Genomic DNA, 20,845 nt, shown 5'->3' with positions numbered 1-20,845 from the left:
TTCACAGAGAAAATGAGTCACCAGAGGGGCCCTCCCTCCACATTGCCTTCCTCCCTGCATCCGTGCCCTTGAGCTTCGCCCTTTCTTGTGTAACGGATGAGCAGAGGCCAGTCTTCCCGCTTGCACACTCTGCCCTGTTTTCATCATCTACCCAAGGATGTCATGACAGAAATTCTGTATTCTATTTCTTGCCCTGTGAACTTTCTCTCTCTGCTGGATTATTTCTATCAATATGTAAATGTGCTGTTATTTTTCCTATTTTTAGAAAGTTTTTCTCTTCCCCCTCCATCGACTTCTCTCTTTTTCTTTTTTCCTTCTTAGCAACAGGAGACACAGGTCTGCATTGCCTCTGATTTCTCCTTTCCTAGTCTGCAGTCCATCTTTCACAGTGCAAAGCTTTGCTGGAACTGCTCTTGTCAAGCTCCGCAGGGACCTCCCATTCTCAGCCCTTGCATTATGGACCTGTCCACAGCCTTTCCGCAGTTTTCACTCCCTTCTGTGTGAAACCCCTTGTGTCTCTTTTTCTGGCTTCTCCCAACCTCTGAAGGTCACTGTGTGCCTCAGGCATACATTCTCACCTTTTCCCATGGCTTTCAATGTTGTGAATTCCAATTTTGTATTTTTACTCCAGGCCTGCTCCTACACCCCAGGCTTATATACCCCACAAATTATTCACCGTCTGTACTTGGAGGCCCATTGAGCATCCAGAGTTCACGTGCTGACTCTTGAGTTCCAGATACTCCCCAGATTCCTCCCTGTCTCCATCAGTGGAAACTGCTGTTAGAGTTGCTCAAACCAAAACTTTTGCAGTCATTTTTATCTCCTACTTTTTTTTCTTACCCTACTTCTGATCCATATCTGAACCCTTATGATATCTTCTGACTCCACCTTCAAAATACACTCAGAATATGATCACTTGTCTAACCTTTCCTACTGCCACCTCCTGGTCCAAGTCACTCCTGTTCTTCTTGACTGGATTGTTGCGGTAACCTTCTAACTGGTCTGCTTCTGCCCTTGCCTCTTTCAGTCTACCTTCAACACAACAGCCAGAATGATCATGTTAAAAATCAAACCAGTAAAATTATTAAACCTCTAGCTAGCCTGATCACGAAAAATAGATAAAAATAACCAATATAAGGAACAAAAGAGGGAATGTCACTGTAGATCCTGCTGACGTTAAATGGATAACAAGGAAAATTTATAAACAACTTTATGTCAATAACTTCAGTAACTTAAATGAAATGGAAAAATTCCTTGACACAAACCATGAGGCTCATTCAAAAATAGGTAACCTGAAAAAAAAGGGAAATAGATAACCTTAGTAATACTGTATATATTAAATAAATTAAATTCATAGTTAAAAATCTTCCAACAAAGAAAATCGTGGGCCAAATTTGTTTCACTGATGAAGTCAACCAAACGTTTAAGGAGGAAATAATTCTATACAAAGTCCTCTAGACAGTAGAAAAAGAGAAGGTATTTCCCAATTTATTTTACGAGGCCAGCATTACTCTGATACCAAAACTAGACAGAGACATTACAAGCAAAAAAAATTACAGACCAACATTCCTCATGAATACAAACAATAAAATTTTCAACACAACTTTAGCAAACTGAACATGGTGATTAAAGTAGGGTTTATCCCAGGAATGAAAAATGCCAGGTGGGTTCAAGTTTAAAAATCAATCAATATAATGTAATATATCAAGGAGGAAAAACTATATGATTATCTCAATGGTTGCAGAAAAAGCTTTGACAAAATTCAACATCCATTTATGATACATAAATTCTATATAAACTAGAAATTAAAGCAAACTTCCTCAATCTGATCAAGGATATCTATGGTAAACCTACAGCTAATGACATGCTTAACAAAGAAAGCCTGGCTCCTTTCCCCCTAAGATCAGTAACAAGGCAAGGATGTCTCCTGTCACCATTTTTGTTCAATATCATACTTGAGGTTCTAGCCATTGTAACAAGTCAAGAAAAAGAAATGAGGTGTACCAATTAGAAAGAAAGAAATAAAATTGTCTCTATTCATGAGTGACATGATTATCCATACAGAAAATCTTAAAGAATCAAATAAAAAGTTAATAAAACCAAAGCATCTACAAGCCTAGGAATACCAAGGATTGCTGGGAACCACCAGAAGCTAGGAAGAGACAAGAAGCGTTCTTCATTAGAGCCTTTCAAGGGATCACAGCCTTGTCGATACCTTGATTTTGAGCTTCTGGCCTCCAGAACTGAGACAATATATTTCTGTTGTTTAAAGCTGCAAGAAGAAGTTACTAAAACTAATACCTGAGTATAGCAAGGTCAGTGTATGAAAAGCAAATGTATTTCTATAGATTAGCAATTAACAATTGAAATTGAAAAAGTTCCATTAAAATTGCACCAAAAACGTCAAATAACTGGCTAACTCTAAAAATATATATGCTAGAGTGTATGCTGCAAATTTCAGAATATTGACCAAAGGAATCTTTAATAACTAAACCAAGCACTATATCATGTTCATGCATTGGAAGACTCAATATTGTTAGTTCTCCTCATATTGATCAATAGAATCAGTGTTACGCCAATCAAAATCCCAACAGGCTTTCTGGGTTGAAATTTATAAACTGATTCTAAAATACACGTAGAAAAGCACACAAACTTGAGTAACAAAAACAATTTTGCAAGAAGAATAAAGTATTTTAGCCATTTGAAAAATGACAATATTTAAGTACTGATGAGAATGCAGAAAACTCGAATTCTCGTGTTCCTAGTGTGGATACAGTGGTACAGCCGCTTTGGAAAACAGTTTCACCGTTCTTTATCGTGTGGCCCAGGCATCCCACTCCTAAGGGAGATGACATGAAAGTATACTCGCACACAAAAACCTATATGCTGAAGTCTGTGGCTTTATTCATAATCGCGCCAAACGGTAAACAACTCAACCATCAGCCAAATGGTGACGGATAATCAAACTGTGGTGTGTCTGTGCAGTGAGACGGTTCTCACTCAGCAGCAGAGAAACAGGCCGCCCGTATGCTTGACGTGGGTGGGGCTCAGATGCATCGCGCTGGGTGAAAAGTCAGACTCGGCAGCATGTTGTGTGAAGCCATTTGTATGACATTCTGAGAAGCTGAAGCAGTTGAGACAGAAAACACATCGTTGATGCCAGGGCCCTGGGAGAGGGCGAAGGGGTGGACCACAAAGGGTACGGAGGGAGCTTGGCAGGGGTGCCGTGCTCCTGCCTGGATTGTGACGGTGGATCCATGGTCATATGCATTTACCAGAGTTCACAGAGTGGGAGAAGTAACAAGGTGAATGTTTGTGTACGTAAATCACACTTTAATAAACATGATGTTTAAAAAGAGATGGATCAGAGTACTTTATTCCTCTGCTTGGCCCCTCTGCTGCTTCCTGTCTCAGCGGCCCCCACCTGCATGTCCTCTCCCTCTGCTCCAGCCTCGCCCTCCTGGCTCCCTGGCCCCCTTCAGGCTCCCGTGAGCCCTTTCCCGACCGTTCTGTCCAAACTGCAGCCCTCCTCATAGTCCCTGTCCCTCCCCTCTTGGGTTTTCCTGTATCCAACGTACTGGACTTCTAACTTACTGCTACTTCGTTGTAGATTAAAATCATGTAACTCCACAAGGGCAGTTTCTTTTGATCTTGTTCCATCACCTAGAACAACACCTGGTGTTCGGTGGGCGCTCAGTAACTTTTATGGAATGATTGATGAATGGCTGGAATACCGCGGTGTCCCTTCCGAATCCCATTGCCACCCACGCCTACACGCCCTCGCACTCTCGCCACTGGGCGGCTCAGCTCCCACACCTCTTTAGACAGGTTCTGGCGGGAGCTCTCTGACCAGCCTCCAAGGCAGTGTTTCTCCCCCCTGCACCTTTCCTCCAGCATGGGGTCTCTCCCCGCCCACCCCAGCTCTGCCTGTTCCCCCAAGGGGGCTGTGGGATGGCTCCTAACATCTCTCCTCCCTTCCCACCCTTATCCTGCCCCAGCTGGCACAAAGCAGCATCAGTGTGACGCAGAGTTGAGGAAGGAGATTTCCTCTGTGTGGGCCAATCTGCCCCAGAAGACCCTGGATTTACTGGTGCCACCCCATAAACGTAAGTAGGGTGAGAAACTCCCCCTGCCCACCCCTCTTCTGTCGCACCCAGAGGCAGAGCAGGGAGTCCTGGGTGAGGGCAGTTGTTGAGTCACCTTGGAGAGGAGGGCTCACGTCCTTGATAGCCCAGAGCACTAGTCTCCAAGGTGGGAGCCAGGGACTGTGGGAGGAGATGTCTGGGCCGTATTCCGTTGGGCAGAGTCACCCACACTCCTAGTGTGGGGAATTCCCCTCAGAAAATCCAGAGAAAAGGTAGGGAGATGCCTACAGTTGAAGCTGGCAGAAGGATGAGGTGTCTGGGGTTAGACTGAGCTGTGCTGTGTTGGGTGGAGCACAGCGGGGCCTGGGGGAGAGTCAGTGCAGCTCCAGACGGGCCAAGCCCCACGGTCCCGCCCGCGGGTCCAGGAGTCCTCGTGGTGGGTGCTGGCTCCTCACCCCAGCCCACCCCACATGTCCCCTTTCTCTTGTGTTCCCTTCTTTGCCTGCCGTGCTCTCCAGCCGATGAGATGACAGTGGGGAAAGTGTACGCAGCTCTGATGATATTCGACTTCTACAAACAGAACAAAACCACCAGAGACCAGATTCACCAAGCTCCTGGAGGCCTGTCCCAGGTACCAGGTTCCAGGAGTTCCAGGAAGTAACCCCGAGACTCTGCCACCTTCTATTGTTTGGTAGCAGAGGGGACCCAGCCCCTTCTTGAAGAAAGTGCAGTGGGAAAAGGAAGATGAGAGTTTCTTGTGGCCGCCCCTCTGGCCCACAGAGTCAGAAACCCCATATAGCCTGTGCTTCCGTTAGCGGGAGGTGCACACAGGCGGGGCCCAAAGAGGTTCAGACCAACTGCGCAGGGTCATGATGTGTCCCACTCATGCCTCTGGCTGGGATAGTTTGGAGGACTTTCTTCCAGAGGTCATCCTTCAAAGATGACGACTTCACCACACAGCCAAAACCTTTGGTGACCGTGTGTAGACTCTCATCTATAAAGTTGTCCTGTGTCCAGCACTCAGGACATTCACCCCCAGGGTGCGAAGTGTCTGGTGCCCACACCCCAGCCCTGAAATCTCCTCGAATTCTGCTCTACCTGGGACTCTGGCAGCCTCTACTGGTCAATCCAAGTTGATGACGAGATGAAATCTTTTTGCCATTTGTAATCAGATCCAGTCCCCAGATTGTGTAGGAAGGGAAACTGAGGCTCCAGGAAATGAAATGACTGTCCTGAAGTCACTTACAGGCCAGATTGGGAATGGGCTTCTGATGGGCGAAGGACAGGCCCAGGGATCCCCATCCTGCCCTGGGGGTTCCGGATAGGTGGCCGAGCACCTCGGTGCCTGGGGTCCATGGGGCATCCCCGGCCTCAGAGACCCTCCTCCTGGCGCCCCTTCTGCAGATGGGCCCCGTGTCCCTGTTCCACCCTCTGAAGGCCACGCTGGAGCAGACGCAGCCGGCCGTGCTCCGCGGAGCCCGGGTTTTCCTTCGGCAGAAGAGCTCGGCCTCCCTCAGCAATGGCGGGGCAGTGTGAGTACCACCGGGCAGGGCGTGGGACCTTGGCGGGAGGAGGGCAGGGGTCCCCCTGGAGCTCCCGTGGGCAGTGCTCCAGGACAGGAAGCCCTCGTGTCTCACCGCCACCCAGCCACACCCACCTCCACCCAGATGCTTCGCGGTGGGTCCAGCTGGTCCAGTCTGCCGCCGGAGCTGGTTCTGTGGTGCATCTGAGGCTGATTCCTGTAACAGTAGACAGGTGCTCTGACGGCACTGGGGTCACCTGATTTAGACAGTCTGTTATTCCAGCCCACGCCTCCCACTGTGGGAGCCTGTTTCTCTCTCCGGTGAGGGCTCCCCTCTGCTTCCTCGCTGGCCTTCGGTGCCTGCAGACCATTAAGAAGGTATCTGTTTCCACCTCAGCTTCTCACCGCTTTTTGTTAATGGCCTGTTAGTGTTCTCATCTTCCTTTAAGACACTTTCCCTCTCAGATCTCCATTTTGACATTGATGTCTGTTTTGTAGACAAATTGGCAAGGTCTTTCCATATCACGTAACTCTTGGTAACGACCCCAAAACCGAGTGATCCAGAATAGCAATCACTGTGGCACTCTGAGGGGTGGTAGCTGGTGCCAGGCCGAGCCGCACTGGAGGGCAGGACCCTCTCAGCCACCGCCCCCAGTGCCCCACATCTGCTAACATCCCGTTGGCCAAAGCAACTCATTGGTTGAGCCCAAAGCAGGAATGTGCGCTCTGTCTCACCGGCAGGGGTTGAGGGTGGGCCTCACGCCCACTTGCCATCCTGGAGAACCACAAGGCCAGGCAGCAAGCATGGCTAGGGCTCCTGGTTTGTTCCTCTTCTGTGCATGTTTTGGACACTCTTTTTGAAGCCTGATTTCGGGTCATGGGCTGTGAATCAGGTAGCTTTTGCTGAGTAACAAACTGCCATACTTAGGGAGCCAGCCCTAAGTGCTTTGGCAGTGCTTTGGGCCTGGGCCCCGGCCAGCTCCGGTGGGGCCGGTGGGCCCAGGACAGCATATTGTCACCTCCTGTGTCTGGGCTCATCAGTGTGGAGAGGCCGGAGAACAGCCCGAGGGGAAGGCCAGGGTGCAGGCGTTCAGGCCTCTCCTTGTGCCCCATTGGCCAAAGCAAGTCACCTCCCTAGCCCGAGCTCATGGGACAGGGGTTGACACTGCGGCGGCACAAGTCCAGAGGTGGAGAGGCCACAGGACACTGGGAGAATCTAAGCCACAACTGGTAACGCTCCCGTGCGAAAACCGCACTCTTGAGCGCGTGCAGGCCTCCCGGCCCCTGGGAGCCCCCGTGTTCCCACACTCTCCTTTCTCCATGCTGGCTACGATCCCATTTGTGCATTTAAAGTTAAACAGTGGATTCTGAGTGTCCATGTGTGTGTCGGAGGGGATGGGGTGGGGGGGGGGTGTCTTTGTGGACTGATCTGAGCCGGGCTTTCGGTTCCGGAAAATGAACGCCACTTATTTCCGTGGTTATAATCTCTACACAAATCAGTTACCACCCCTTTTTGTTGCACGTGAGAGAGGGCCCAATCTACCGGGGCCAGGCAGTGGGGGCATTTACTGAGCCTTCTGATGGCTGGTGTAAGTGCCCACCCGGCCTCGGCATGGTGTGACCTCAGAGGTGACCAGGCTTTGGGGCCAGCGTCCATCCTCCTGGCCATGCTTCCTCTCAGGGTCAGCCTTTCCTGAGGCTAGAGCAGCTCCAGACAGCACAGTGCAGGGGAGACGCTTGCAACTTGAGAAGATGAAGGATGTTCTCAGAAAGCCCAGTGCTGGTGGGTCTGGTCATCAGCGTGGCCAGCCTAGGCCATCAGGCTTCACCTCTGAGCTCAGAGTGTGATTGTTGCCACTCAACCTGGGTGACGGGGAATGTATGTGATACCTCATTGTACAGGAGAACGAGCAGAAACCCAGGCAGATGCTGGGCTGTTTTGGTGCCACTTGGGAGACACGATAAGAAAGACAGACACTGACAGGGAGAGGGCAGGTGGTTAGGTTGCGTGTGGTGGGGAAGGCCTCCAAAAGTGGTCTCACCAAAGGGGACACTTGTGCCTAGACCTCAGGGCAGGAAGGCCTCGGTGGCTGGGGTCAGGGGAGTCGCGAGGAGCCGTGGGCCATCAGGGCTGACTGAGCGGCAGCGCAGGCTGGATGCCTCAGCCGTGTGCGCGTGTGTGGCCTCGTCCCACCACACGTGTGAGCCCCTGTCTAGGCCAGATGTCCCCAGACTAGGGTCCCCTCTCTGCCCATCAACTCTGAGCGCGCACGACCATTGCTGTCCCTGCACTGGAGGGTGGCCACACTCAAGGGGCCTCCTTCCTCTGGGCTCCTTCTAGCCCAGAACAGGGTCAGGGTGGAGGTTTCTGGCAGGTGGGAGCCAGGTTCTGTGGCCCATGGACCTCCAGGCCCACAGGACAATCCTCTCTCCTCCACAGACATACCCAAGAGGGTGGCATCAAGGAGTCGGTCTCCTGGGGCACTCAGAGGACCCAGGAGGTGCCCTGCGAGGTGAGGACACCCCTGGAGCGTGGCCACTCCACGGAGATCCCGGTGGTGCAGACAGGAAAACCGGTGAGGGCTCCCAGGGCTGGGGGGCCGAGTTAGGGGTCGGGTGAGAGTGGGAGGGTGAGGGTGAGAGCAGGATGGGGGGGAGGCTGGGATGGGGGAGAAGTTGAGAGTGGGATGGGGGTGGGTGTGACGGGGGGCTGCTGTCCCCCCAGGCTGTGGATGTCCAGATGCAGAGCATGGCCCTGAGAGGCCCTGACGCGGAGCCCCAACCCGGGCTGGAGAGCCAGGGCCGAGCTGCCTCCATGCCCCGCCTGGCAGCGGAGACTCAGGTGGGTGATCTGGGAGGGTTGGGGTCATGGGAGGGGGGTTGGGGGTGAGGAGACTTGGCATGGAGGAGCTTGTGTCCCACACGCGGGCTTTGCTGGGGTGGAACCTCCCTGAAGGCACTGTAGCCTGGGCCCCACCAGCCCTGTTTGGAACCCTCAGAACATGATGCTGGCCTCGAGAGGTGTGGCCAGGCCAGCAAGCGTCCCCGCTGCCCACTGTGCTCAGCCGCCTGTCGGGGCACCAGGGCCTCCACCCCACGGCCCCGTGTCACCGACCCAGCCCTTCCCTGTCTCTGGGACACGCCTCTCCCACTCCAGCTCTTCACTCCCCCAGAAATCACACACAGGGCCTCCTCAAGCCACCCTTTTCCCTCATGTCCTCTCGGAGGCCCTGGGGGTGACCCTGTTCTCTCTCTGGACACTGGAGGTTCTTTCTCTGGGACTCGCTTGACCACCTGGCAGGAAGCCCCTGGCCAAGGGGCTGCGGCACTGTTTCCCGGGCTGAGCCCTTGGGTTCAGCATTCGTCTTCCAACCCCTCACTCCCTCGTCTCTGCCCACTGCGCCTGGTGCCCTCCTGGCCTGGCCACCTCCCTTCGGCGCCATGCTGGCGCCTCTTCTCCCTCCTTGATGCTTGAGCCCGAGCAGTGGCTCTGGGTGAGCCCATTTCCATGGGTTGTGCTTTCAGCCCTGGGGGAGCAGCCTCACGGTGCTGGATGGACGGAAGGGCTGGCACAGTGGTCTCACCGTGGCCACCGAGGCAGCTGTGGGCCCCACCCGGGATCCTTCCAGCCAGGCCCATAGCCTCCCTCTTCCTGGCACCCTCCCTGTCCTGTAGGGACGCTGAGGCCAAGAGGCCTCCTGGGCCCCACCCGGCCTGGGAGAGACAGGCACACAAAGAGCATTTTGTGCAAAGAGTGCTTCTGAAGAAGCGGTGGGTCTCGCGTGGGCAAGAGCAGTGCAGGGAGAGGGAAGGGCTTGGTGGTCCCGGAACCCCAGCCCCTCAGTGGGCCTCCCCAGGGACCCTGCCAGACGGCAGGCCAGGCCCTCCGTGGCGCCATGCTCCCCCCCTACCCCCAGCCCCCTGGGGCACAGCCTGCCTTGTCTGGGGAGATGCCCCAACTTCAGGGATAGAGTCCCAGGCCCATTCCTCCCGATGGGACGTGTCCTGTGGTCTGCCCAGCCCCCGTGTCATGGCGGCTTCCCCGCCGCCCTGGGCCTCCCTGGACCCCACTCTCAGGCCGTGCGCCCACCCGTGTCCCCGCCCGCAGCCGGCCCCAGACGCCAGCCCCATGAAGCGCTCCATCTCCACTCTGGCGCCCCAGCGCCCCCCTGTGGCTCGTCTCTGCAACGCCGCCCTGGACCGCGCTCCGGCCAGCCAGGCCGCCCCCCACCATCACCACCGCTGCCATCGCCGCAGGGACAGGAAGCCGAGGTCCCTGGAGAAGGGGCCCAGCCTGTCCGCAGACACAGATGGCGGTGCGTGCGAGGGGTCTCTCGAGGGGCGGTGGCTCGAGTTGGGGGTTCAAGAGCACACGGGAACCCTCTTCCTTTCTGCACCCCACAACCCCACAGCCAGCCCTGAGCCTGAGACCAGGCAGGAGCGCCCCCCAGCTCTTCCCTGGGGCCCTCTGCTGGCCCTGGGGGACCAGGCCGGGGTGGGGTCTGTCTCGCCGCCGGCTTGGCTGTGCTGACTTTTCTTCTCCCCCCGCCAGCACCCAACAGCGCCGCGGGGCCGGGGCCGGGGCCGCCCCCGGGGGAGGGGCCAGCAGGCTGCCGGCGGGAGCGCAGGCAGGAGCGGGGCCGGTCGCAGGAGCGGAGGCAGCCCTCCTCCTCCTCCTCTGAGAAGCAGCGCTTCTACTCCTGCGACCGCTTCGGGGGCCGTGAGCCGCCCCAGCCCCAGCCCCCCCTCAGCAGTCACCCCGCGTCGCCAACCGCTGGGCAGGAGCCAGGACCCCCGAGACAGGTACGTGGGCCTCAGGACCCTGCCTCGTCCCCGCTCCCTGGGGTCCGGGAGGGAGCCCCTTCCCGGCCTGGTTCCTAGGCCCAAGCCTGCGCTCCTCGCTTCCTGGCCCCGTCCGTCCCGCCGGGCGGAGCCCTGGCCCTCCCGCTGTCCGGTCCCTTCTTTGCTTTCCTTCTGACTGAGGTGGGCTGGGCTGTGGTCTCCTGTTCCCTGGCCCTGTGCCTATCCCTTTCTGTCACCACCATCCCCAGACCGCCATCCCACCCTCCTGGGGCCGCCCCGGGTCCATCCCAGCTGCCCCCACCCCCACCCCCCGCCGTGGCTCTCCCCTGTGCTGTGCTCTGTTCGCTCTGTCCTTTGATTGGGGGTTGCCGTGTTCCCGTTTCCTGCAGGGTAGTGGTTCAGTGAACGGGAGCCCCCTGCTGCCAACATCTGGTGCTAGCACCCCTGGCCGCGGCGGGCGGAGGCAGCTGCCCCAGACCCCGCTGACCCCCCGTCCCAGCATCACCTATAAGACGGCCAACTCCTCGCCCGTCCACTTTGCTGGGGCTCAGACCAGCGTCCCTGCCTTCTCCCCCGGCCGGCTTAGCCGTGGCCTTTCAGAACACAACGCCCTGCTCCAGAGAGACCCCCTCAGCCAGCCCCTGGCCCCCAGCTCTCGGATCGGCTCCGACCCGTACCTGGGGCAGCGTCTGGACAGCGCGCCTGCTGCCCGCACGCAGCCTGAGGACACGCTCACCTTCGAGGAGGCCGTGGCCACCAACTCGGGCCGCTCCTCCCGGACTTCCTACGTGTCCTCCCTGACCTCCCAGTCCCACCCCCTCCGCCGGGTGCCCAACGGCTACCACTGCACTCTGGGGCTCAGCTCCGGCGGGGGCGGCCGGGGGCGGCACAGCTACCACCACCCCGACCAAGACCACTGGTGCTAGCCGCACCGCGACCGGCGGGCGCGTCCCAGGTGATGAGTTCTATCATCCGCGCTGGGCTCCGGGGCGCTCGGGCGCTGAGGCGGGGGCAGCGGCCCTGGGAGGAGAGCCTCGGCCCTGTGTCTCCTGCTTCACGCTGGGTGGAGCGGTTTGTAGAGGGATGTGGCTCCCTCTGTACCCCTCCCGCGCTGCCTCCCTGGGTGTCACAGCTCAGAGCCTCCACAGGACGCGGCTGCGTGTGCTGAGCGGGACTGGGTGAAGGCCCCAGCGTCCGGGCTGTGTGCTGGGAACGTTTTGCAGGAGGTCTGCATCTTGTGCGGATCGTCCTTTATCCAAACGTGTGGTGCAGAGGAGCAGGCGAGACCTCAGGACAGAGTCGATGGTGAACCGAGCAGGTCTCGTCAGCCTCCTCACACCAACGGTCCGGTGGCGCCCTTCGTACCTAAAATGGGAAATAGGCACTAGAAACGCACGCAAGATGCTCTGTCCTCTCCCAGACACAGTCAGCCCTGACAGGGACCAAATCTGGACCACGTTCTTGCTGTTGGTTTTGATTTTTAGTCACGACACCCTTCACTCGTTTGTTGACTCTATATACTTGATCAAAAAATAAAAATAAAAAACCAGAGTAACGGGGAAGGGAATGTTAACATGACTGTAACACCTCAAACCTATAGGAGGATCTCAGCGTTTCAGGATGTGCGTTGTTGGCTTGCTCGAGGAGATGCTCTGTGTCCAGTCCAGGCGGCCAACCAGGCCCCCCCGGCTCCCGCTGTTCTCGACCAAGTGCCTGACCTCCTAGCGCCTCGCGCAGGCTCCCCGGGGGCGGGACGGGAGGCCTGTGTGAACTGCGAGTGGGCTTTGTGGAGACTATTCCAAACAGCAACTGAGTAGAAAGCGGATGTAATGGAGAACATGCAGAAAACATCCAGTAGGTCCGTCGTAGTTGGAATGAAGCGGCCGTTTGCCCCTTTTCCTCGAACCAGTAGAGGCTGCAGGGCATGTGTAGCATGGCCCGCGTGGGCCGGTCAGTCTTTCTACACCCGATTCTCAGGGACAGGGTGCCTGACAGGCAGGGCGCAATCTCTGTAGTTGTGCAAATTTCTTTTCACAGAAGACTCATCGGGGAGAGGCTGGTGGGAAGTGGGGGAGATTGGATGGGGTGGGGGCAGGAGGAGCGCCCGCGTCTGAGCAGATGAGGGCAGCTGGGAACCAAACTGAAATGAGGCCGGAACTTGGAGGAAGGAGCAGCTCAGCTGCAGCTGCTCAGCTGGGTACCTGAGCCCCCACTCTTTCTGGCACAAGAGGTGGGAAAGCAGGCAGCAGAACGAAGTCCAGCTTCAGGGCCACGTTCAAAAGAGAAAGACCACTGTTAGGATGTGGTGCATAAAACACTGGGAGACCCTTTGTTTTGTGAACAAAAGGAGCATTTAGATGAGTAGATTCTGGTGTGTCCTCCATATTTTGAAGTGTGAGATGACCTCTTCGCTGGATCATTTGAGTGTTCCCATTGGCTTTTACCCCATGATTCTCCTAAAGAAACTTGGAGTGTGATGTGTGTGTGCGTGTCTGTGTGTCCCCGTGAGCGGATGCCATTAACCCATAGGGCTATGCAACAAAAGACACCCGTTTAATATTAGAAATAAAACACACAAGACCACCACCTGTTCTAGGGTTTGAGCATGATTGTGACCAAACCATTTTATAGAATTTCCTTACTGGAAGGCACAACACTCTGAAACTTTAAAATAACAGAGTATTTTACTCAAATAGGATATAATTAAAATCGGAACCTCGGACTGTGCATGTCATCACTGGCTCCTGTTGCAAAGCAGAAGGATGGTATTTTGGTACTGATGTTTTGTCTCTGGTCCCCCAGCCCATATTATTTTGAATGTATTCATTCTGTGCAGAACCACAGCTGCTTCCCCAGGCCATGTTGGGCAGAGAATCCACTTTTCCAGACCCACAGAGCCATGCTGGCTTGTCTGGATTCTTTTAGACACTGGAATTGGTGAAAATTACAGAGAGCGGGGGATATACTGTCTTGTTTTCCCGACTCTGCGTTTTGTTTCTGTACTGTCTCTTCTCAGCTGTCACGTTTCCCCCAAAATCTCATAGTGAGTTGCCAAATTTGAAGTGCATCAACCAGTTGTCTGCATCTGGAACCAGTCAAGCAGTGGCTGTAGTTTGAATAAGTTATGTGTGCATGTAAAATATATACATATATACATATATTCAAGTATGTGCATGAAATGTATATCTTCGTACTTTTTGATAAAATGTATTCATTTGTTAATTTTTAATTATATTTGATATAAATCAAGGGTTTGTTGCAAAACTTTATATTTAAGAACAGTGTTTAAAAAAAACAAAAACCAAAAGAGAAGTCCCAACCATGCAACACAACTGGGACTTGCTTTAAAAAAAAAATTCTGTGATTGACTAGTTTGCTGCCTGAGTAATATTTATCAGCCAAACTTTGGATTCTGCTATTGTTTCTACAATGACATTTTGTATGAAGCAAAGTCCTTGGATTAAAATAAAACTTAGCAAAAAATCAAAAACAAAACCCCACCATGCTGCTGGGTGATATATGCAAGGGGTGCGGAGCCAGGCGGCTGAGCCATCTCCGTGGGTGCGGGGCTCGGGGGCGGAGTGCACAGGGCTCAGAAGAAGACGAGACCCTCTTCAACTTGCTCTGGGCCTGATAGGATGCAAGGGTGGATTGGGCCCAGCTTTATGGTGAGGATCGGGGTAGGCTCGTGGCTGGAGGAGCCTGGATGAGGACTCACAGGGGATGTGGTTATGTTTTAGGGTTAGGAATATAGTTTGGGGTTGAGCAGGCATTGGCTGAGGTTTGGGGTGGCTGTGTTGGTTGGGTGGGTTAGTGGTTAGAGGTTAGAGTTAGGTTTGGGGTTGAGGTTGGGGTGTAAGTTAGAGACAGGGTTAGGAATTAGAGGTTAGGGTTAGGTATAGGCAAAGGGTTTGTCTATATAACCACTAACAGTGTAGGGTTGTGTGGGTGTAAGAATTAAGGTTTTGTTCAGTTTACTGTACATTAGAGTTCATTTACAAAAGGCATAATTGAACAGGCTTACGTTTCAGACAAAAATGAAAATTATGGTTCTGATTACACTGGGAAAAGGGATTGGAGTAGGGTTCAAATGTTTAGTCTGTCCTGATATGGGCCTATATTTGGATTAGGGTTAAGGGTGGTGTAGGATCATGGTCAGGCTCAGAGGTTAGGGTTAGGGAGTAGAGTAAGGTTCAGAGTTAGAGGGTCAGGAGTAAGGATAGAAATTCAGGCTCAGGGCTCAGGGTTAGAGGCTCAGGGACAGAATTAGAGGGTACATTAAGAGGATGAGGGGCTTCCCTGGTGGCGCAGCGGATAGGACTCCGTGCTTCCCGTGCAGGGGGCCTGGGTCCGATCCCTGGTCAGGGCCCTAGATCCCACATTCATGCCGCAACTAAGAGTTCACATGCCACAACTAGGGAGCCCGCATGCCACAACTAAGGAATTGGCAAGCTGCAACTAAGGAACCCACGAGCCACGACTAAGGAGCCCTGGAGCCACAACTTAGGAGCCTGCCTGCTGCAACTAAGACCGGGTGCAACCAAATTAAAAAAAAAAAAAAAAAAAGAGGATGAGGTTTTGCGGGATTAGAGTTAAAGGATGCAGGCTAGAGGGTCAGGGTTAGAGGGTTAGGTTAGATGGTCTGAGTCAGGGTCAGGGTAAGGGTTAGGAGTTCACAGGTCAAGGTCGAGTATCTAGGGGCTAAGGGTTAGGAGTATTAGGGTTTAGGTTTAGAGATTAGGAGGTTAGGGTTAGGGAGTTAACGGTAGAGATTTGGGCGTTAGGGTTAGTGGGTTAGTGTTAAGCATAAGTGGCCCATGACCCCCCTAACCCCACACCTCTGAGTCCTCTAGGATGGACAGGACTTGCCCTGGGTCACTCATGAGTGTGGGGTTCACCTGGACCACTGGTTATCTCCCCCCCGTCCTGGAACCTGGTAGTAGAAGAATGAAATGTGTGCTCTGGTCACTGACTGTTTCAAATCCAACTCAACCTCAGTCAACGGTTGTTAGGGCCTCAGAAGTCCACAGGGTTTCCTCCTACCATCTGAACTGGAAAGAGTAGTGCTGGCCCCACTTGGCCTGGGCAGCCCCGGTCCAGCACAGGCCTGGCCGAGGTCACTCCATGGTCATGTTACGAATTTATACAGAACTTGGTGCAGCGACCTACAAGCCCCCAGGTGCTGCCTCCTGAGGGCTGGTGGGGCCCTCCTGGGACTGCAGGCATCCTCTGTCCCATCTGAGTGGGCATCAATAGAGATCAAGTGTCAGGACAGCCCTTGACCTCTGACCATCCAGGCAGTCATCTGTGGTCCTCCAGCTCAGGCCAGTCTGGTCCCTGTCAAGCCTCTGTGGCCAATTACTGAGCTGACCTTGCTGCTGGGCAATTGAACAGCTACCTGGGCAGCACAGCAGCCCTTCGGGATGTTTCAGTTACTAACGTCCATGTGGTTGAGAAAAGGGCCTCCCCCTCACAGGCTCATAGCCTGCCAAGAGAGGTAATAACTGTCTAAACATTTGAGTGTGTCCCTGACACAACAACCATACAGCAGACCGTGGCCTTGCAATCCTTTGGGCTTCCAGCTGTAACAAACTTTTGATATTCATACTCATTAAGAGTCAAAGATACGGGAGCAACTGGGCCACCCAATGGACAGTTTCACACTGAGGCTGCATGGTGTTGGAGAGCCACGTGCAATCCATGTGGGCTCTGAAAGCTGCCAATTATGGATTCCATGATATGGAATAATCCTTGAGCCTCCCACTGCTTCACTGAGCAAGAATTTCCTAACCACCATAGCATTTCGTCTCTGCTCTTTGTAACGGAGGGAGGAGACTGGATACATGAGCAATACTGTTCTTGGGGGATGGGTGAGTAATGTGGCTGGGGGGCAGGTGTGACTCCTGGGCTCCCACCACCAGGGACATCAATGAGGGCTGTGCCTTTTGCCAGAGGAAGAGCTTCTTGCTGTCGTGGGAGGACAGCAAGAGCACTGGATGGGTGGCTGCAGCCCTGACCCTAAATCAACCCCCTCCTTCCTTGGCCGTCAGACCCCAGAGCTGGGCAGTGGGCTGTCAGAGACGTGGAATATGCTGCGTTCCCCGAGCCAGCCTCTGTTCTCATGCCGAAGTCCAGCACCCCAGCTTTCCTTTGGGAACTTCTTACCTGTTTGCAGTCCAAACAGTTCCAGAGGGCTGATGCTACGTTCCACCCACCTTGAAGATGGGCGTATGACCCACATCTAGCCAATCCCGTGTTCCATCCTATGGGTGCTCTGATGGATTCAAGGACGATGCTATGACCCAAACCAGGCCAATGGCGTTTATTTTATTTTATTTTTTGGGCACGCTGTGCACGCGGGATTTTAGTTCCCCGACCAAGGATCGAACCTGTGCCCCCTACATTGGGAGCACGGAGTCTTAACCACTGGACCACCAGGGAAGTCCCATCCCCTCATTTTCAAAACTGCTATGGATTTAAAGCACACAAGATGATTGTGATATGAGTGGCCTTTTCGGTATGACTTGTTTGACTTAGAATGTTTTCCATGTTTATCCGTGTTGTAACATGTATCGTCAGTGCTTCATTCATTTATTTTTTATTGTGGTTAAAAATACATAACATGGGGATGGGGGGCAAGTGGAGGGAACGGCCCAGATGCACATCATCCACGGACCCTCTGGACTGGAGGGACTCGTGAGAGCCGGAGCCCAGAAATCCGGGGATGGATAAGACACAGCGTCCCCTCCAATTCCTGTAAGCACCCCTTGCTCCATCCTGCGCCCAAATACCTCAGCTAGGCCCTCTCCACAGTCTTCACACTGCAAACTCAGCCGGGACAGACCTCTGCAGCAGCCGCTCCCCACCCTGCAGGAGAAGCTCAGAGGTCCTGTCCCCCTTTCCTCTGAGGGACTCTTTTTGGTGACCACAAAAGGATTTGATCGCTCAGGACAAAGCTGGTAGAGGACAGCGGGATGGCTGCGCCGGGCGCGCCGCGCTTGCTCCTGACCTTCGACTTTGACGAGACTATCGTGGACGAAAACGGCGACGACTCCGTCGTGCGCGCGCCGCGGCGGCCCAGCGGCTGCCTGAGAACCTGCGTGCCACCTAGCGCGAGGGCTTCTAGAACGAGTACATGCAGCGCGTCTTGCAGTACCTGGGCGAGTAGGGCGTGCGGCCGCGGGACCTGCGCGCCATCCACGAGGCCATCCCCCTGTCGCCCGGCATGGGCGAGCTGCTGCAGTTTGTGGCCAAGCAGGGCGCCTGCTTTGAGGTTATTCTCATCTCAGACGCCAACACCTTTGGCGTGGAGAGTGCGCTGCGCGCCGCCGGCCACCACGGCCTGTTCCGCCGAATCTTCAGCAACCCGTCGGGGTCCGACCCCTGGGGGCTGCTGGCGCTGCGGCCCTTCCACGCGCACAGCTGCGCTCGCTGCCCCGCCAGCATGTGCAAGCACCAGGTGCTCAGCGACTACCTGCGCGAGCGGGCCCACGGCGGCGTGCACTTGGAGCGCCTTTTCTACGTGAGCGACGGCGCCAACGACTTCTTTCCCATGGGGCTGCTGGCAGGCGGCGACGTGGCCTTCCCGCGCCGCCGCTACCCCATGCACCGCCTTATGCAGGAGGCGCAGAAGGCCGAGCCCAGCTCCTTCCATGCCAGGGTGGTGCCCTGGGAAACCTCCACCGAAGTGCGCCTCCACCTGCAACAGATGCTGAGGACGTGGCCTACAGGGGGCACCCGGGCGGGGAGGGGGTGGGGCGGTGGGGGTCGGGAAAGAGAAAGCTAGTTGTATTACTCCCTTTCCCTTTCGTTTTGGTATATCCCTCCGGGATTTCCCGGAATCCCAGGTTGGTCCATTTGGGGAGTGGAGGAGGGAGTTGGGAGCTGTCCCCGTCTGTGCAGTTAACCCAGCTCGGCTGCCTCCCCCAGTTCCACGGCAAGCGAATTCCGGAGTCTGGCCCCACCCAGGTGGCGCGCATATCTGAGCAGGCAGCCGTGTTTCCAAAAACCTTGACCTCCCAGCTGGGAGGACGGGGTTCCCTGTCAGGGTAGAGAAGGAACATCTCCCGCCGCGTTGCGGTTAACTGTTGCCTTGGGCTTCATGACCTCTTTCCCCTAGTCTTCTGTCCAGGGGACCCAGGCCCCGAAATGTCCCCCCTCCCCACCTCCCCCGCACCGGACTCCCCGCGGAGAGAGGTGGCGCTCTCTGCCGACGTCCCAGGCCTAGATCTTGCTTTACCTGCTGTGACCCTACACTACACTCCTTGCCTCCCTCCCCGCCACCCAGCCTGTCAGCATCCCCACAGGAAAAAAAGCTAGAGGGAACAGACACCTCCTGGTGGTGGAATGAGGTAGCACACTGTCCCGGGGCTCGGGTCTGGCCAGCCAGGGACCTCACAGAGCCCGAAGATGTCTCCTCGCACCCCAGCCTCGTCTATGCAGCAAGAAACCAGGGACTTAACCAAAGTCGCCCCACTGACTGGGCCCTCTGAGTCCCCCTTCTCCCGTGTGGAACAGAAAGCCATGATGTTTTAAAGCAGAGCCAGTGGAAACCCAAGGCCCACCTCCCTCTTTTGGTGTTTCAGAGCTGTGAAGGAGGTGAAGGGGCAGAGGTGAGTGAGATCTCTCACTCTGCAGTCTGAGGGATGAGGGTGAGGTGATCTCTGCTCTCAGAGAGCCCCACTTAAGTGAGGGAGCTGGTCCCCACTCTGGGAGGAGCGCGCAGCTTGGGGAACCAAGAGTGAATACATAACAAAGCAGCAAGAGGCAAAAGAGCAGAGTGCAGCCCATCTTCGCAGAGGGGCACAGGGGTCTGGTGTGGAGGGCTCAATGAGCACCGAGGAGATGGGAGATCCTGCTGCTTAGGGCAGGCAGAGGAGGCTCAGTTAGCGGGAGCCTTACAAGTGGGTTGCCTTTCAGTCCCTCGGCCCGGTAGCCCTGCAGGGCAAACATCAGGAGGTCATCAGAGTTTTATTCAAAGTTGGCACTTGCAGCTGGAGACCCTGTCTTGCATGGCGTAAGGGTCCCCTGTGGATAAGGTCACCAAACTCCTTGGCTTCCAGCTCTTTCCTGTCTCCAGCAGGCCTCTTGGTACCTCCTCTGTCTTTACCAGGGACCCCCTTGCCACTGCAGTGGGGGGAAGGAACAGACACGGCTCACAGCCCAGGAGGCAGGCAGGACTGGTCCAGTCTTGACTGGAGCTGGCGTTGGTGTGGGACTCAAGAGGCTCACTCAAGGCGGTGCTTGGGTCAGCATCCCAGAGAGCCCAGGCTGTCAGCAGCTGGGCTGCGCATAGTTCCCGGGGAAGAATCCAGACCCCTCTAAGCCGATGCCCTCACACCAGCCATCGGAGTAGTGGCGGGATGCAGATAATGGTGCCCTCAGAGAAGGAGAGTTCGTTGTCCTTGTGGCAGGTGTATGGGTACAGTGTCACTACTGCAGGGCGGGAGGAGAGGCGTGCCATGAGATGTGCCTCCTGCCCCGCCACAGGGATTGCTTGTGCCACATACTGGACTCTAGGCGGCAATGTGGGGAGTGGGGCAGGAGATGCCTTCTTCAAAGCCCCAGGACTCCTCCCCAGCTGAAGTAATATTCAGTATCAGGCCAGCTGCTTCCTCCCTCTGTGGGGGTGGGTGGGGTGGAATAAAAGGCTCCACAAGTGTGGACACAGGCTACCCCCTCCACTCCAAGAAACTTCAGTGTTTGAGAGCAGGGCCTCAGGATCTACCCATTTTTTGTAATCTGCTTTCAGGCCCCGTTCATCCTGGTCCTCCCACAATGTCTCTAGCAGGTGCTGGAGGTATTGCTCAGTAGGTGCTCTAGTAGGTGCTCAGTAAATACAGTAACATTGAACAGTGTAGACTTGGCCGAGTGAGCCTTGGGCAAGTCACTTAGTTTAACCTCTCAGGCTCAGCTTCATCTGCTAAATGGCAGTGTGAAGATCCTAGGAGGTTAAGTAAAAGTGAGAAAATGGATGAGAAGCTTCGACTCTGAGGTCTGGTATAAAGCAGGGGCTAAATTATGTTAAAAAAAAAACCCCACATAACATAACATTTACCATTTAAATCATTTTGAGCATACAGTTCTCTGGCATTAACTACATTCACGTTGTTGTACAAATATTCTCAGTATCTACCTCCAGAACTTATTCATTTTCCCTATGGGAAATTCTGTATCAATTTCTCTAAATTTTTGCCAACATTTGTTATTTTTAGTTTTCTTGATTTTAGGACTTCTAGTGTTTGGAGGGGTATGGCATTATGGTATTAACTTGCATTTCATCGTGACTAATGATGATTAACATGTCTTCATGTGCTTGTTGACCATTTGTATGTCTTATCTGGAGAAGGGTCTTTTCAAGTCCCTTTTCCATTTAAAACATTGGGTTGTTTGCCGAGTCCCGCCAAGCGCTCCTGCTGGCGGCGTTGGTGTCGGT

At 54.6% G+C, this 20,845-nt stretch overlaps 1 protein-coding gene and 1 pseudogene across 2 annotated transcripts in view; both read left to right on the top strand.

The window, feature by feature from the left end:
* Window positions 1-13,880, top strand: part of CACNA1B (calcium voltage-gated channel subunit alpha1 B) — a 187,085-nt gene extending 173,205 nt beyond the window's left edge. Inside the window, exons 40-47 of one of the 2 annotated variants that reach the window (XM_068553631.1) lie at window positions 3,999-4,106; window positions 4,604-4,716; window positions 5,490-5,617; window positions 8,048-8,183; window positions 8,333-8,449; window positions 9,716-9,923; window positions 10,160-10,410; window positions 10,800-13,880. In XM_068553631.1, the coding sequence (XP_068409732.1) occupies window positions 3,999-4,106; window positions 4,604-4,716; window positions 5,490-5,617; window positions 8,048-8,183; window positions 8,333-8,449; window positions 9,716-9,923; window positions 10,160-10,410; window positions 10,800-11,336 (1,598 nt within the window). In that variant the 3' untranslated portion in view covers window positions 11,337-13,880. Of the gene's footprint in view, window positions 1-3,998; window positions 4,107-4,603; window positions 4,717-5,489; window positions 5,618-8,047; window positions 8,184-8,332; window positions 8,450-9,715; window positions 9,924-10,159; window positions 10,415-10,799 lie in introns of both variants that reach the window. The other variant, XM_068553632.1, reaches the window with a different exon arrangement.
* Window positions 13,881-17,384: 3,504 nt separating this feature from the next.
* The window catches only part of LOC137770457 (phosphoethanolamine/phosphocholine phosphatase-like), a 3,888-nt pseudogene continuing 427 nt past the window's right edge, over window positions 17,385-20,845 (top strand).

The sequence above is a fragment of the Eschrichtius robustus genome, chromosome 10 (assembly GCF_028021215.1).
Source record: "Eschrichtius robustus isolate mEscRob2 chromosome 10, mEscRob2.pri, whole genome shotgun sequence".
NCBI lineage: Eukaryota > Metazoa > Chordata > Mammalia > Artiodactyla > Eschrichtiidae > Eschrichtius > Eschrichtius robustus.
This window is presented reverse-complemented; position numbering and strand designations above follow the sequence as displayed.